This window comes from Bufo gargarizans, chromosome 2 (genome assembly GCF_014858855.1).
Source record: "Bufo gargarizans isolate SCDJY-AF-19 chromosome 2, ASM1485885v1, whole genome shotgun sequence".
Classification (NCBI taxonomy): domain Eukaryota; kingdom Metazoa; phylum Chordata; class Amphibia; order Anura; family Bufonidae; genus Bufo; species Bufo gargarizans.
In genome coordinates, this window is record NC_058081.1 from 579,285,643 (window position 1) to 579,301,949 (window position 16,307).

Below are 16,307 nucleotides of genomic sequence, written 5' to 3' on the forward strand. Positions count from 1 at the left end.
TATTTAATATTGAGCTGTTCTTTAATAAAGTTGGCCGTGGCCTATTTTTATCCATTATATAATGTGTCTCTTAATTTTATGGTTAATAGGTTTCTGGTGGTCAGTATAATCTTTAATCCCATGAAGCCTAAGGCCAGTTTCAGACAAGCAAGTTGACTGCAAGAAACGCTCTGTGTGGTGGCATGATTTGCCGTCCTGGGCTCTTGTAACCTAATGATATATAGCGTTGTGTGTCCCTGCCCGACATCAGCTGTAATGCATTGTACTGACATAATGTCGTCGGTACAATTCATTACAGATGATGTCGGGCAGAGACAAACAGCATTTTCACACCGTAAGCAGAGTTTAGGACGAGCACACAGAGCGTGTTTCTCGGTAGCTCACACTGTAACAAGTCCTGTGTCAGCAAGACTAGACTAGGAATAGGTTGCACTTTCAGTCTCAAAATGGAAACTATGAATGTTACCTTTCACTGACAGTAAGCAGAGATTTTGACAGTGGTGAGGAATTGCACTTTTTTTTTTGCATAAGACTAAGAATCATTCTGTTTTATTTTGCAGGTCCCCCGATCATCTCTAGCACCCAGACGCAACACGCCTTACACGGAGAGAAGGGGCAGATCAAGTGTTTCATCCGTAGCACCCCTCCCCCAGACAGGATTGTAAGTATGGAGGCAGCGGGTCTGTACTTCTATGAGAGAGGGCACTTTTATTTTGGGTGCGACCCGTGGCTTCATTTCCATATCAATCACTTCGCTTCCTCTCCCACATACAATAGCACTTTTGACGCCATTGCTTTCCTAAGAGCCATTTGCTGTATTTTGCATAAGCTCAACGGACTTTGCTCCATCCATTGTTGCTCTCCTCCGTCAGATAATGGCTGCAGTACTTCATGGCTTCTAACAGCAGTCGATCCTCTCAGACCAATAGATCTTGTGACGAAAACAGTCCGCGGCGTCCAAAAATGGGGAATTAACGTAGTCTCTCAATGAGGCTTAATGAGAATTTCTTCTATCACTCTTGCTCTCGGCGAAAACCAGCACTCCACTGAGAACAATCTCCTCCGAGAAAGTGCTGCACTTACAAGGACGTCGCCCCGCTGCTCAGTCCCAATGTCCAAGCTCCGGCCTAAAGCATTCGTCCAATTATCGGCAGCACAATACATAATTGGCTTCTTGTGAAATCCAATGTGTTGCCAAAGTAAACCAGTGTACAGTTACACATGACCAACAGCGCGGGCACAGACTTCATCAACTGACGGCAAGACTACTGGTCCAGTCAGCAGCTTTACCAGCAACATAACTGCGGTCCTATGGGCCCCATGGCACCCGCTTCTTCTCCCTTCTTGTCCTATAGATTATACTCCGGCACTATACCTCCCTATGTGTTTCCCTATCTCCGCGCAGGCAAGCTGTGCAAGACATTATATGGCACACTGTATTTAGCACAGTAAAATCTGCTTCTTCACCATGCCCCCCTGCACCAGCTCCATCTAGCCCTCTGCGACCCGCAGCCTACAGTCCAGCATACCCATGGTGCACCACTGATATACAGCTAGGCGTGGGACCCTACTCAGTGGGGATCGGCAGACATGCAGCCCCACCACACACACATATCCACAAATACATGCAGATGGAGCTACGCTAAACCTGACTCTGATAACACATGGCATTGGTCATCTCGGGACAGAAGTCATGGAATCCATTGAAAAGTGAATTCACTTTTTCTTGGCATTTTTTACTTAGCATGTTAACCATCAAGTTTAGCTTGGCTGCATCTGTATATACACATACCACGTATAATTTCCAAACATATATGCTACCTATATATATATATATATATATATATATACACACGTACTACTCTCACATAAATGCTACACCCGGAGATATAAACCACACGTATATATTCATATACCAAATGTATTTACACACACATATATACACACACCACATATATATATACACATATCATACATTTGCCACACACACACATACGCTACTCACACATATATAAACGTACACCACACATGTACTACTCTCACATAAATGCTACTCACCCACAGATATAAACCACACGTATATAAACATACCCTACATGTGTATATATACACACAGATATATACTGTACATACACCACACATATACTGTATACACACAGCAAATATACATATACACCACATACATACACAGACAGATATATACACACACACATTACACATATATACACATACATTACACATATATTACAGTACATATATACACATACAGTATATACACATACAGTACACATATATACAGCACATATATACACATACAGTACACATATATACAGTACATATATACACATATACAGTACATATATACACATACAGTATATACACATATACAGTACATATATACACATACAGTATATACACATATACAGTACACATATATACAGTACATATATACACATACAGTATTTACACATATACACATACAGTATATACACATACAGTACACATATATACATACAGTATATACACATACAGTACACATATATACAGTGCAGTACATATACACATACAGTATATACACATACAGTACACATATATACAGTACATATATACACATACAGTATATACACATACAGTACACATATATACATACAGTATATACACATACAGTACACATATATACAGTACATATATACACACAGTACACATAATACAGTACATATATACACATACAGTATTTACACACACAGTACACATATATACAGTACATATATACACACAGTACACATAAATACAGTACATATATACACATACAGTATTTACACATACAGTACACATATATACAGTACATATATACACATACAGTATATACACATACAGTACACATATATACATACAGTATTTACACATACAGTACACATATATATAGTACATATATACACATGCATTACACATATATAAACACACACCTGAACTAACCTGAAGCTTTTGGGCCCCAATGCAACCCCCAACTATCATATTTAATTATTACTTCTGGTCTCCTCATAAGGGTCAGAGGGACCTTTTGGAATCCTACAGGTTCCAGAACCACACTCCATTAGTTATGGCCCTGTTCAGACCACCCAGATTTTATATTAGATTTGGTTTGTTCCCGTATTTAAATGAAGCTCGCACATGTCATATGAGAGAATCTTGTTTTGTACTGTGTTCCACCTGCATCCAGAGGTGCATTTACAGCGCCACTTGGCCTTGGAAACAGACTATAGTGTGTTTACGTGTAGCACATAATAAGACATAAGACTTCACGTGCACTGATTGTGCAAATAGCATCTGTGCTCCCAAAATGCACTGCACTCAGGTAACGGAGAAGCAGCAGCATTGATGGTGCTCTGGATGCAACTAGAGCAGTGATGGCAAACCTTTTGAGTGCCCAAACTGCAACCCAAAACCCACTTATTTATTGCAAAGTGCCAACAAAGCAATTTAACCTGAATACTATAGTCCAATATAGTATATCCTCTATGTACTTTATTATTTAGCTATAATAGCCTGCCTACATTCAGTGCGCTGCCTGTGCTGTTCATAGTGCGCTTAGGGCTCTGAGTGCCGCCTCTGGCACCCGTGCCATAGGTTCGCCATCACTGAACTAGAGTTTAAAGAGAGTCTGTCACCACATTTGAGCATATTAGCCTGATCAAATAGCGTTATATGTGCCACCGAGAACTTAAAAACTGTACCTTTGTTGTATCTAATGGAGTTTTCTTTCAGCCAAAAATGCGCCCTCTCAAGTGCCCAGGGCGGCGTCTCAATCGTCCGAACCCCAGGCAGCACCTCCTCAACGGCTCATAACCCCGCCCTCCGTGTGCCTCTGCCCGCCCGTTTACTCTCCTCCTCTCTCCTTTTCCACTGCGCCCTCTACGAATTTCACCGCGCAGCCGCAGTGGAAAAGGAGAGGAGGAGAGTAAATGGGTGGGCAGAGGCACACGGAGGGCGGGGTTATGAGCCGTTGAGGAGGTGCTGCCTGGGGTTCGGACGATTGAGACGCCGCCCTGGGCACTTGAGAGGGCGCATTTTACAGAATCTTAAAAGTTCATTTTTGGCTGAAAGAAAACTCCATTAGATACAACAAAGGTACCGTTTTTAAGTTCTCGGTGGCACAGATAACGCTATTTGATCAGTCTAATATGCTCAAATGTGGTGACAGACTCCCTTTAAAGCGTGATGTAATTTGAAATCAGAGTAAGAAAAAGGTAACTGTGTATAACATTTGTTTCAGTTACCCAACATTTTCCAAATCTGTGCTTGTTGTCATTGAATGGGAGCAATCTTGTTTATATCAGGAAGCTAGACACTTGGCACTCCTGTGATGCTTCTTATGAGAGAGAACTCTGATGCACTGCAATGAGACAATCCTCTGTGAGCAAAACAGACTGGATCCAGACTGGCACATTTTACCTGCTCTGATACATTATAACAAACTCCAGAAGAAAGTGTGCCGCTGATGCCAGAGGATTGTCCACACCGGATACAACTGTAACCATCAGCATTCACTGACCGCAGGCAAAGAGATCTTAATATTTACAAGGATTTCAGCCAAAATATATATTAGAAAGTTGTGAACCTTTAATTGTACAATGAGTAATCTTTATTTACATGAACCAGAGCACCCATCATATTAACAGTATAACTGCTGTATTGCCTGAAGATGATGGCATCCATCAATGTGGTGCACATCCTCTCCATCTTCCCGTACACCCAACTGCTGCACAACTTCTCTATCTTCTCTCACTTCATCTCCATCTTCATTTACTGTTGAGGCGTACACATTATCTCCGTCTTCTCTAACTCCTGAGTGGCACACATCCTCTCCGTCTTCTCTAACTCCTGAGTGGTGCACATCCTCACCATCTTCCTTTACTCTTGGGTGGCACATATCCCCTCCATCTTCGTTCACTTCTGTGTGACACATATCCTCTCCATCTTCTTTCACTTCTTAGTGGCACACATCCTCTCCATCTTCTTTCACTTTTTATTGGCACACATACTCTCCATCTTCTTTAACTTCTTAGTGACACACATCCTCTCCATCTTCTCTTACTCCTAAGTGGCACACATCCTCTCCGTCTTCTCTTACTCCTAAGTGGCACATATCCTCTCCATCTTCATTCACTTCTGAGTGGCACACATCCTCTCCATCTTCTTTCACTTCTTAGTGGCACACATCCTCTCCATCTTCTCTTACTCCTAAGTGGCACACATCCTCTCTGTCTTCTCTTACTCCTAAGTGGCACACATCCTCTCCATCGTCTCTTACTCCTAAGTGGCACACATCCTCTCCATCTTCTTTCACTTCTTAGTGGCACACATCCTCTCCATCGTCTCTTACTCCTAAGTGGCACACATCCTCTCCGTCTTCTCTTACTCCTAAGTGGCACACATCCTCTCCGTCTTCTCTTACTCCTAAGTGGCACACATCCTCTCCATCTTCTTTCACTTCTTAGTGGCACACATCCTCTCCATCTTCTCTTACGCCTAAGTGGCACATATACTCTCCATCTTCTCTTACGCCTAAGTGGCACATATACTCTCCATCTTCTCTTACTCCTAAGTGGCACACATCCTCTCCATCTTCTCTTACTCCTAAGTGGCACACATCCTCTCCATCTTCTCTTACTCCTAAGTGGCACACATCCTCTCCATCTTCTCTTACTCCTAAGTGGCACATATACTCTCCATCTTCTTTCACTTCTTAGTGGCACACATCCTGTCCATCTTTTCTTACTCCTAAGTGGCACACATCCTCTTCATCTTCTCTTACTCCTAAGTGGCACACATCCTCTCCATCTTCTTTCACTTCTTAGTGGCACACATCCTCTTCATCTTCTCTTACTCCTAAGCGGCACACATCCTCTCCATCTTCTCTTACTCCTGAGTGGCACGCACACTCTCCATTTTGGTTCTCTCCTGAGTGGTGCACGTCCTCTTGTCCTCTCTTACTCCTGAGTGGGAGACATCTTCTTCATCTTCTTTCTCCTGGTGAATATAATCTTCTCTTACTCCCTAGAGCTGTATGCTTTTGTAAACAGACTGATATTTCAAGTTTCTGGTCAAGCAGTGCCTTTCACCACTTAACATCTCTTCCTGAACCTTAGACCTGCATGAAACAGCCTCCCATCATCCGCAACTGTTATTTTAGGGCCTGTTTTTGAGTCAATACAGCAGCTTCTCCAGAGTGTTGCGTACGTTCCAAAAATAAAACCAGAACATCTTTGATCTTCTTTCTATCAATTTCAGTGCCTGCAGGCTTGAAGATAGCTGAGGGGAAAAAGAGGCTTTGTATAATCTATTTTTACCTCTTCCACCTACACACAAACAAGCCTCAGGATCTCACTTAGCGTGTGCATTCTGTGCCAAGAGACGCACAAACATTCATGAACTGATTAAGGGTCCATTCACACGTCCGTTTTTTCTTTCCTGATCTGTTCCGTTTTTTCAGGAACAGATCAGGACCAGATCTGGACCCATTCATTTTCAATGGGTCCTGGAAAAAATCGGACAGCACAATGTGTGCTGTCCGTTTCCGTTGTTCCGTTCCGCATGTCCGTTTAAATATAAAACATGTCCTATTCTTGTCCTGAAAAATCGGATCCTGGTACAATACAAAGTCAATGGATCCGCAAAAAACGGATGACATTCGGATGTCATTCCGTATGTCATCCGTTTTTTGCGGATTCCGTTCCTGGAAACACATAACAAATTTTTTTTTTTTTTTTTTTTTTCAATTTTTTTTCAATTTTTTTTCAAAGAAATCCAAACAACTTTATTTGATAATTGAAATGTATACATGTTCCCGTTTTTTGCGGATCCGCAAAAAACGGATGACATACGGATGACATACGGAAACATTTTCAGGAACAACGGATCCGCAAAAAACGGACCGTTTTTCAGGATGAAAAAAAACAGGACGTGTGAATGGACCCTTAGAGAGATAATCTTGAGAGAACAAGTAATTAAATTACATTTATATAAACAGTCACAACCCTATTGGGGCATTCATCCGATCAGTGTCCATAGCGTAAGAGGCTCTCAGATAGCAAAGCTAGATTATTATTATAGTCCCCTCTCAATGGTGCAATGCTGATTTCTTGGTTTAAGTCCAGCAAGTACTAAGCAATGAATTTATGGGGGCTGTAAGTACCCATTGTAGTCACTAGGGCTTCCTTTTTTGCAGATATAAATATTCCTGTATGAGGTCATAAGTGCTAGGATTTCCTGGCTGTAAGAGAGGCAGAAAGAGATGCTTCTTTCAGTGTTTGGCTGTTTACAGTGAATTAAAAGGGTTTTCCTTGATTTTTTATCAGTGGGGGTCCAACACCCGGAACCCCTGCTTATCAGCAGTTTGAGTCTCACCAAGCACAGTGGCGTACATTGTATAGCGGCTGTGCTTGGTATCGCTCTCAGCCCCATTCACTTTTATAGGGCTGAGCTGTGCCTAGGTTACATGATCGATGAACGTGTCATCACTGGTCTAAGAAAAGCTGCGAGAAGGCAGTTCTACTGCAAGCACTGGTGCGACGCAACGCACAACGGCCATGGGGTCCCTTAAAGCAAATGTTATTCGTGACGCCAGTTGCAGTGAAGCAACAAGGGCACAGGGCCCCTTTTAGTGATATGGTGGTAGATGGTACCCAGGTGTAGGAATGCCAAAGTGGTGTGGGGTGGCCTAAATGTCCCTTAAGGTGTTGTGCATGTGTCACAGTGCTCCTACCTGGATATGCTGTACCCCAGGCATTGTCGTTCGAAGCAGAGCAAATAGGGGGATAATTGAGGAATTTGAAAAAATGATTGAGTCCAGACCTTGTATATAGTAGAACAGCAACTTTACTTAAATAAACGTTCGTTCAACAGTTTACAGACTTTGTCTTGGTTTCCAGCAGGCATTGGCATTAACTATGGCAGACAAACTCCTCTCGGCTATGTCTGTTGCTCTCTGGCTCTGTTGTGCTAACAGGCTGGTTATAGAACTCAGCTCCTTTATGCTGGACTTCACTTTCTGTGGTCTGGTCTGTCTCTAGCTTTGTCCAGGGAAAAATTTCTTCTCCTGGCTTCTGAAGCTCTTTGCTGTGGCCTCCAGATCCATCTGAGCTGAAGGTGCTCAAGCTCGTCTAGACAGGGCTCGTCCAACAGGGACAGGCTCCTGCTGCCTTCCCCTAGCAGGGGCTACTCTCCACACTGACTCTAACTAGAACTCCACCCTTCCTGCAGCAAGTGAGACATGCCCACCACACCACAGAGGGGGATGTTAGAATGGAATAGAAAGTTCCACTCTATGTAAGATAGCTCTGCCATTTCTGATGCCACCTGCTGGTGAACCAGGCATATTACACTTGAACAGTTACAAAATAGGAAATATGAATACACATTTTGCAGGACCTGGAAATAAACACAAAGGATGACATGTGGTTAACCATAGGAGATAGTGGCGGGATGCAGAAGTGGTAATGCACCTCTGGAGTGTTACACTGGTGCCTTCTCAAACAGCTGATCAGCCCAGGTGTCGGACCCCGCACTGATCAGATACTGAGGATAGGTCATCAGTCATAATGTCTCAGAAAGCCCCTTTAAATACTGAGAAGATAAAAATAAGAACCTGATGCTTTTAGAGGAGTCAGAGTGTGGTGTCCACACACAATAATTGCAGGGAGATTTTTTCCTGGAAGGCCACATTTTGTATTTAAAACCCACTCAGTTTATCTCTTTATGTAATGTATGTAAAATAATCATTATCTATATTATTCATGACACATACTCTAATATCTAGAGTTGCATTTCACATCCTGTAGGTATCTGTATAGATAATTTTGGCACAGACACCATGCCAAAATTCCTGCGGTGGCCGTGTGGTGTCTCCCATGTCCTTTCTTGGCGCACTGGCCACATGGATTCCATGGCAGGTGTCCGCTTGTGCAATTCCTGACAACAGGAGGACTGCTTGTGAGTGCAAGCAAGAACCTAGAGTTCTCTACCAAGGCCAAGCCCTTAGACAATGTCCTTGTCAGGAGTGAGAAGGGCATTAAGGGGAAGCGATCTCTGTACTTGGGTAGAAGGTGCTTTGGAGTTCTTGTTTTCTTTGTGTGGATCCATATGACACATAGCCACATTATATAATTATCTTCCCTCTCTTAGGCCTGGTCATGGAAAGAGAACGTCTTGGAATCGGGGACTTCTGGTCGATACACAGTAGAAACAGTCAGCACGGATGAAGGGGTGATATCCACACTGAGCATCAGCAACATCGTGAGGGCCGATTTCCAAACCATATACAACTGCACTGCATGGAACAGCTTTGGCTCTGACACCGAGATAATACGGCTGAAGGAGCAAGGTGAGGGAGTGGTTCTATATATGCATGGATAACACACCCATTAAAGGGGAACGCCACTTTAATTTACCTTAAAGAGCAGGCATCCTCAAACTGCGGCCCTCCATCTGTTGCAAAACTACAACTCCCAACATGCCTGAACAGCCTACAAGTGTCAGCCTACAGCAGGGCATTGTGGGAGCTGTAGTTTTACAACAGCTGGAGGGCCGCAGTTTGAGGATGCCTGTTAAAGAGTAATGATTAAGGAGAACTGTAACAGAGGTCATTGAGAAGATGGAGGAGATCTCTTTAGCAATGTCCATGGATTTCTGTAGCCTGGAATATCCATTATAGTAGTCTAATACTGTGTCAATGACATTGTCATACTCTCCATCAGACATCTCTGACCAGCCGAGATTTTTTTTTTAAAGTAGTATGCAGAGCTAAAATTCACTAGTGTCCTGAATGTGGCATTCCCCTTTAAATTCTGGTTGCTGTCTTTGAATGGTGATTAGTTGTACCCTTTATAGCAAGTTTTACTATAGGAGGTGGTAATCCACACACCGATAACAAATCATTGGATGCAGGCAGTAGATCACCAGAAATCAATTAAATACTGCAGAGGCGATCCACGAGTCATATATAAACATATAAAACTGAACTTTTACTTATTGTTACCAATAATTGGTAACAATAAGTAAAAATTAAGTTTTCTATGTTTATATATGACTAATGGATAGCCTCTGCAGTATTTAATCCACACACCGCCATTATGGCACAGGGTGGCACTATTGATCCTAATGCGAGGCAGCACTTCTTATAAATCCCGACCCAGATCTACTGGCCAGAACTCACAGCATCCCAGATCAGTAGACCCGTGGTCGGGGCAGGACACCTGTCCGTAATATGGCTGTATTTTTTGCTTAGTGTATATTCACACTTGGCGGTTGAGGTGTGAATAAAACTGCAGTTTTGCTGTGGCTTTTGAAGCGGTTACAGTTTTTAAAGGTGAAACTTGTGAATGAAATGTGTTTGATCTGTAAAACTGCCGCCATATGGAAGTCGCATGTATTTTTTGCAGATGCAGTTTCTCATGCAGTTTTAACTGCACCTCAACTGCACTGTCTGAATACACCCTAAGGGCTCATGCACACGAACGTAAATAATGCATGCCAATATACGGGTACCTGCCATGTGCACTCCGAGCTGCGGATGCAGACCTACTGACCTCAATGGGTCCGCAATATGCAAGATACGGCATGTAGAGCGGAGGCATTGATCTAAAGCTCATGGAAACACTACAAAGTGCTTCCATGGGCTTTTGGGTCCGTGCCTCCGCACCGCAGAAAATAAGACATGTCCTATGTTTGGCCGTGTCTTGCAGATCGCAGACCCATATAGGTCCGCATCCACAGCTCGGAGTGCACACGGCACGGAGCCCTTACGGTTGTATGCATGAGCCCTAAGGCCACTTTCACATGGTCAGTATTTGATCAGTATTTTTTATCATGATTGGTTCCACAGCATGGATAGACTTTTTTTCTTTGTAGGTTCCACTCCTGGTTTCAGCTTACAAATACGGATCTTGTTAAGGTGGCCCAATGGAACTAAAAAATATTCCACCAAAATACTTCCTGATTATCATGGCCACTTTCACATGGTCAGTATTTGATCAGTATTTTTTATCAGGATTGGTTCCACAGCATGGATAGACTTTTTTTTTATCTTTGTAGGTTCCACTCCTCGTTTCCTCCTCACAAATACTGATCTTGTTAAGGTGGCCCAATGGAACTAAAAAATACTCCACCAAAATACTTCCTGATTATCATGGCCACTTTCACATGGTCAGTATTTGATCAGTATTTGTGAGCCAACACTAGGAGTGTAATCTACAGAGAAAAAGTATAAAATGGATACATTTGTGCCTATTCTATGTTCTGGAACCATTAGGCCCAGTTCACACAGTGGCTTTTGCAGTCAGAAATTGGAGCAGATTCCATGCCACAAAGATGTCAGGTCGTCATGTGCAATCATCTTCCCATTGTTTTCAATGGGAGGCCATGCTGCCATTCATGTGGCCACAGTTTATAGCTGTGACCACACCAAGAAGGGACACGTCCTTTATTGGAATGGTCGCAGCTGTAAACCACTGTCTCCTATTGGAAATATCAGAAGTCAGAGTACACGTGGCCGCCTGCCAAAAAGGGCAAACTACTGACTAAATACTGTGGAAGTGGCCTTTCTGACAAAAAAAACTGCCGCACTGCTGCACATTACAGTAAGTTACCTAAAGGACCCCAATTATTCTATAAAAAAGACCGTCATCTGAGGCTAAAGTCGACCACGTGCCAAGTTATCAGGTCACAGAATTACCGCTACTGCATATTACACATCCGAAAATCTGTCCAGAATCACTGTAAAGCTGGCCATACATCTTCAACAGCCGACAGATATTCCTCCTGACTCCCCTGTACACATGCATGCTCTACCATGACGACAAAGGATTGGGCTTGTTGAAATTCAACATGCCCGATCCTTTATTCTCCTGACATCTTTATACTAACTAACAGACAAATAAAATGGCCCACGTTACATTTCATTTTATCTTTTTGCCTATGATGGTTTAGTGCCCGTATATATAGAGCATTTTCTGCTCTCCAGCATTGCTGATTTAGATCGGTATTTGTAACTTATGCAGCGACCCCTGAGGAGCCGGGATGGAGGATAGGAGTGGTAGTGGCCCTGATGAAATGTTGTACTCACGGTGTACTCCATCAAGCTGCTGCTCCCTGGGAATCGGTGCAGTGGAATTATAGTAGTGAAGAAAGAGGCCAAAGTTAAACATAACAAAGTCCTTTTTTCTAAGCCCAACATAGAACTTTTAATACATACAGTAGCAGCACGCATTAGTGAATTTCTTCTCTGGCACCAGCAAGAATATGGAGGCAGGTTGGTGTGTGGTAATTCAGCACTTAGATGATACTGGCCTAGTGGTTGTGTGGTGAAGGGTGGCTTGGCTGTAGTTCCACACCTGAAGCAGCGTCCTCAATGCTGAAAGTAGCAGTTCATGCTGCTGCCTGGAACCTCAAGGCTTTAATTGAGGGCAATTTGGAGTAGTTCTCTCTGAAGAAATCTGTGTCAGAAGCAGGAGCACTGCAGGTTGCGTCCTCTCCTTTGTATCTCCTGGCAGGAAGGAGGGCCAGCCCAATCCTACCAAGAGGGTAGGAACAGGGTGGTTAACAATTTGTAGTACCCCCAGGTCCAAGACACTGTGCGCAAGTCAGGGAGATTTAGGCTTGATTCACATTGTGTTAGACATGGCAGGCACTGGTAGGGAGCAGCTTGCCGGAGATGTCTGGATCTGGCCCTGCCGGACGCTACCTGATTCCCGCTGGCCCCATTATCTATAATTGGGACCGGCAGAGATCCCGCCTTAACCTGGCAAACATGCCAAGAAGCAGACGAACAAAAACCGCTGTACGCAGTGTATTTTCTCCAGCCAATTCTCTGCATATTTGCCCGAATTGCAACTGGATCTCTGACAGTCCCAATTCTAGTTAATGGGGCTGGACGGCATTCCACCGGCGTCCTGCAGAGCCAGATCCGGCAGGCTGCTCCTGGCTGGAACAGCCTGCTGGATCTATCTACTGCAAATGTGAGATGCAATGGTAGTTGTAGAATGAACATAAATGAATGTGAATGTCCATTTGATAAAGCAGACAAAACCGCCATAAGAGATGACAGCGCTCCTGTCGTTAGGTGTGAGCAGCGCCCACAGCTCCAGTGCATTATAAAGAATAATAACTAGACGGCTGGCAGCGCACCTCGGGATCAATCCACTCTACCGTGCTGGATTAGATTGCCGCCTTTGATAAAATACTATTAACCTTTGGAACAGGTTCAGAGCTTAAAAAGATGCAGAAAGATTTGGCAACTTTTTGCTGAGTAAAAAATTAAAAAGAAATACTATTAGCTATAATTTTACTTGTGTACTGATCTATAGTTACATCAGGTCTTGTTCTTCAGTTACACCCAAAGCTGCATTTACTATTCTGATTTCCCATTTACTCTGGACATAAACTTGGCAGATCCCGCTTATTTTAGTGGTGTACATTACAGACATCATTACATTTAGCTGAATCTGACGGTGGTCTGCAAATAAATATCTCATGTCTATAGATGCAGGACCTCCCTGCTTGTTCAGTGTCTGGACAGAACATCCTGTATGGCTCTTGAGCCCTTGTGTCCCCTCACTAATCAATCTCAGCTCCGATGCACTGTTAGGCTGGGTTCACACGGGCGTGACGGATTTGTTCAGGATGCAGCCCGGGTGTACTGCGGCAAACCTGCACAAGTAGGTACCCAATTGCAGTCAGTTTTGACTGCGATTGCGTTCCGTTGTTCAGTTTTTATCGAGCGGGTGCAATGCGTTTTGCACACGCGTGATAAAAACCTGAATGTGGTACCCAGACCGAAACTTCTTCACTGAAGTTCAGGTTTGGGTTCGGTGGTGTGTAGATGTAATTATTATAACATGGTTATAAGGGAAAATAATAGCATTCTTAATACAGAATGCTTAGTAGAAGGTCAATTGAGGGTTAAAAAAAAAAATTGTTATAGATGGACCATGTGATTGGACCATGTGATGTGACGTCACTACAGGTCCTTTAGCCGGCAGCTCATGATTAAAGAAGTAAGAAGAGAACGGCAACTACACGATCAAGAGGAGGAGGTGAGTTAATGTGTTTTTTTTTTTTTTAACCCTCAATTTACCTTCTACTAAGCATTCTGTATAAAAGAATGCTATTATTTTCCCTTATAACCATGTTATAAGGGAAAATAATACAGTGAATAGACTGTCATCTTAGCAACCATGTGTGAAAATCGCACCGCATCTGCATTTGCTTGCGGATGCTTGAGATTTTCACTCAGCCCCATTCACTTCTATGGGGCCTGCGTTGCGTGATAAACGCACTATATAGAACATGCTGCGATTTTCACGCAACGCATAAGTGATGCATGAAAATCACCGCTCATGTGCACAGCCCCATAGAAATGAATGGGTCCGGATTCAGTGCGGGTGCATTGCGTTCACCTCACGCATTGCACCCGTGCCGAAATCTGGCCCGTGTGAACTCAGCCTTAGGCGTATTTCACACAAGCAATATGGAATGAGTCAGTTGAGGGATAAAATCATGCTAGTTCACTCAGTATTGTCTTCAATTGTGTTAAAGCATTTTCTGTGTTGATGTAATCAGTTTAAAAAGCGTTTTTCGCATTCATGAAAAAAACAAGAATAACACTCAACATCTCCTAGCAACCATCAATAAAAAACCACATTGCATCCGGATAGCTTCCATTTTTGACAAAAGCCCCGTTTATTTCTATGAGGCCAGAGCTGTGTTAAAAATGCACAATATAGAACATGCTGCGATTTCTCCTGAACGCTGAGATGATGAGTGAAAAACAGACACAATTAAATGAATGGGTCAGGATTCAGTCGGGATGCTGTCCGTTTACCACACGCATCGCATCTGAACAGAAAACTGGCTTGTGTGAAAGAGGCCATAGGCAAAGGCCTCTTTCACACTACCATTTTTTTTTTCCGTTTTGCGGGACGTATACGGAACCATTCATTTCAATGGGTTCGCAAAAAAAACGGAATGTACTCCGTATGCATTCCGTTTCAGTATCTCTGTTCCGTGCAAAGATAAAACATGTCCTATATTTGGCCGCAAATAACATTCCGTTGCTCCATTGAAGTCAATGGGTCCGCAAAAAAACCTGAATGCAAATGGAAATGCATCCGTATGTCTTATCCGTATCCGCTCCGTTTTTTGCAGAACCATCTATTGAAAATGTTATGCCCAGCCCAATTTGTTCTATGTAATTACTGTATATTGTATATTGTATATGTCATACGGAAAAACGGAAACACAACGGAAACAAAAAACGGAACAACGGATCCGTGAAAAACGGACTGCAAAACACTGAAATAGCCATACGGTAGTGTGAAAGAGGCCAAAAACGGATTGCATCTGCACAGAATCACTCAACACAGTCACAGACAAAACTGAGAGAACTTGCATGCAAAGCCATAATATTTTTTTTCCCTTGAACAGACGCTGACTCGTGCCATATCACTCGTGTGAAATAAGCCTTAGACAACAATTTTGCAGAACAGGTGCTGCCGACCCATTTATTTCAATAGGGCCGCAAAAGATGCGGACAGCACACCATGTGCTGTCCGTATCCATAGTTCCTTTCCGCTGCCCCGCAAAAAAAATAGAGCATGTCCTATCGGGGACATGAATAGGCAATTCTATCATAGTGCCGGCCGATATCCGTGTTTTGCAGACCGCAAAACGCTACGGTCGTCTGATTGTAGCCTTAGGGTACAGCCACATGCTGCGATCTCATGAAGCGGTTACAATACGCCTGTCCGCACTGTGGTGGATTACAGAAGGCCATAGAAGCAGTAACGGGCTCCAATAACTAATTAGTACTGCACAAAGGAGTTTTCTGGTTATGTAAAGATATCCCCTCTCCACAGGATGGGGGATAAATATTAAATCTGTGGGGGTCCTACCGCTGTGACCCTCCCCAATAACAACAACGGGGATCACATATCCTGTGGAGGCACTCAAAATGAAGAGAGAGGCCGGTCCGGCATGCACACGGTCTCTTCATTAATTTCTATGGGAGTTCCGGAGATAGATGAGCGCTGTACTCGGTTATCTCTGGAATTCCCATAGAAATGAATGGTGCGCACGCCTGTTTATTTCAGGGGGTCCACGGCGTGTCCCCGTTCTCATGATCAGTGGCAGTCCAAGCGGTAGTAACTCTACCGATCTAATAGATAGGATAGCGGATATTACATAACCGGAATACCCCTTTAAAGGTTGTGCAGCATCTGCAATATGATTAGCATTAATAATGCAGATCGACC

At 43.3% G+C, this 16,307-nt stretch overlaps 1 protein-coding gene across 2 annotated transcripts in view; it reads left to right on the forward strand.

Annotated features, from left to right (window-relative positions):
• Positions 1–16,307, forward strand: part of KIRREL3 (kirre like nephrin family adhesion molecule 3) — an 863,226-nt gene that overhangs the window by 797,765 nt on the left and 49,154 nt on the right. For both annotated transcript variants that reach the window (XM_044281769.1, XM_044281770.1), the window contains exons 11-12: positions 561–661; positions 9,184–9,382. In XM_044281769.1, the coding sequence (XP_044137704.1) occupies positions 561–661; positions 9,184–9,382 (300 nt within the window). The remainder of the gene's footprint in view (positions 1–560; positions 662–9,183; positions 9,383–16,307) is intronic.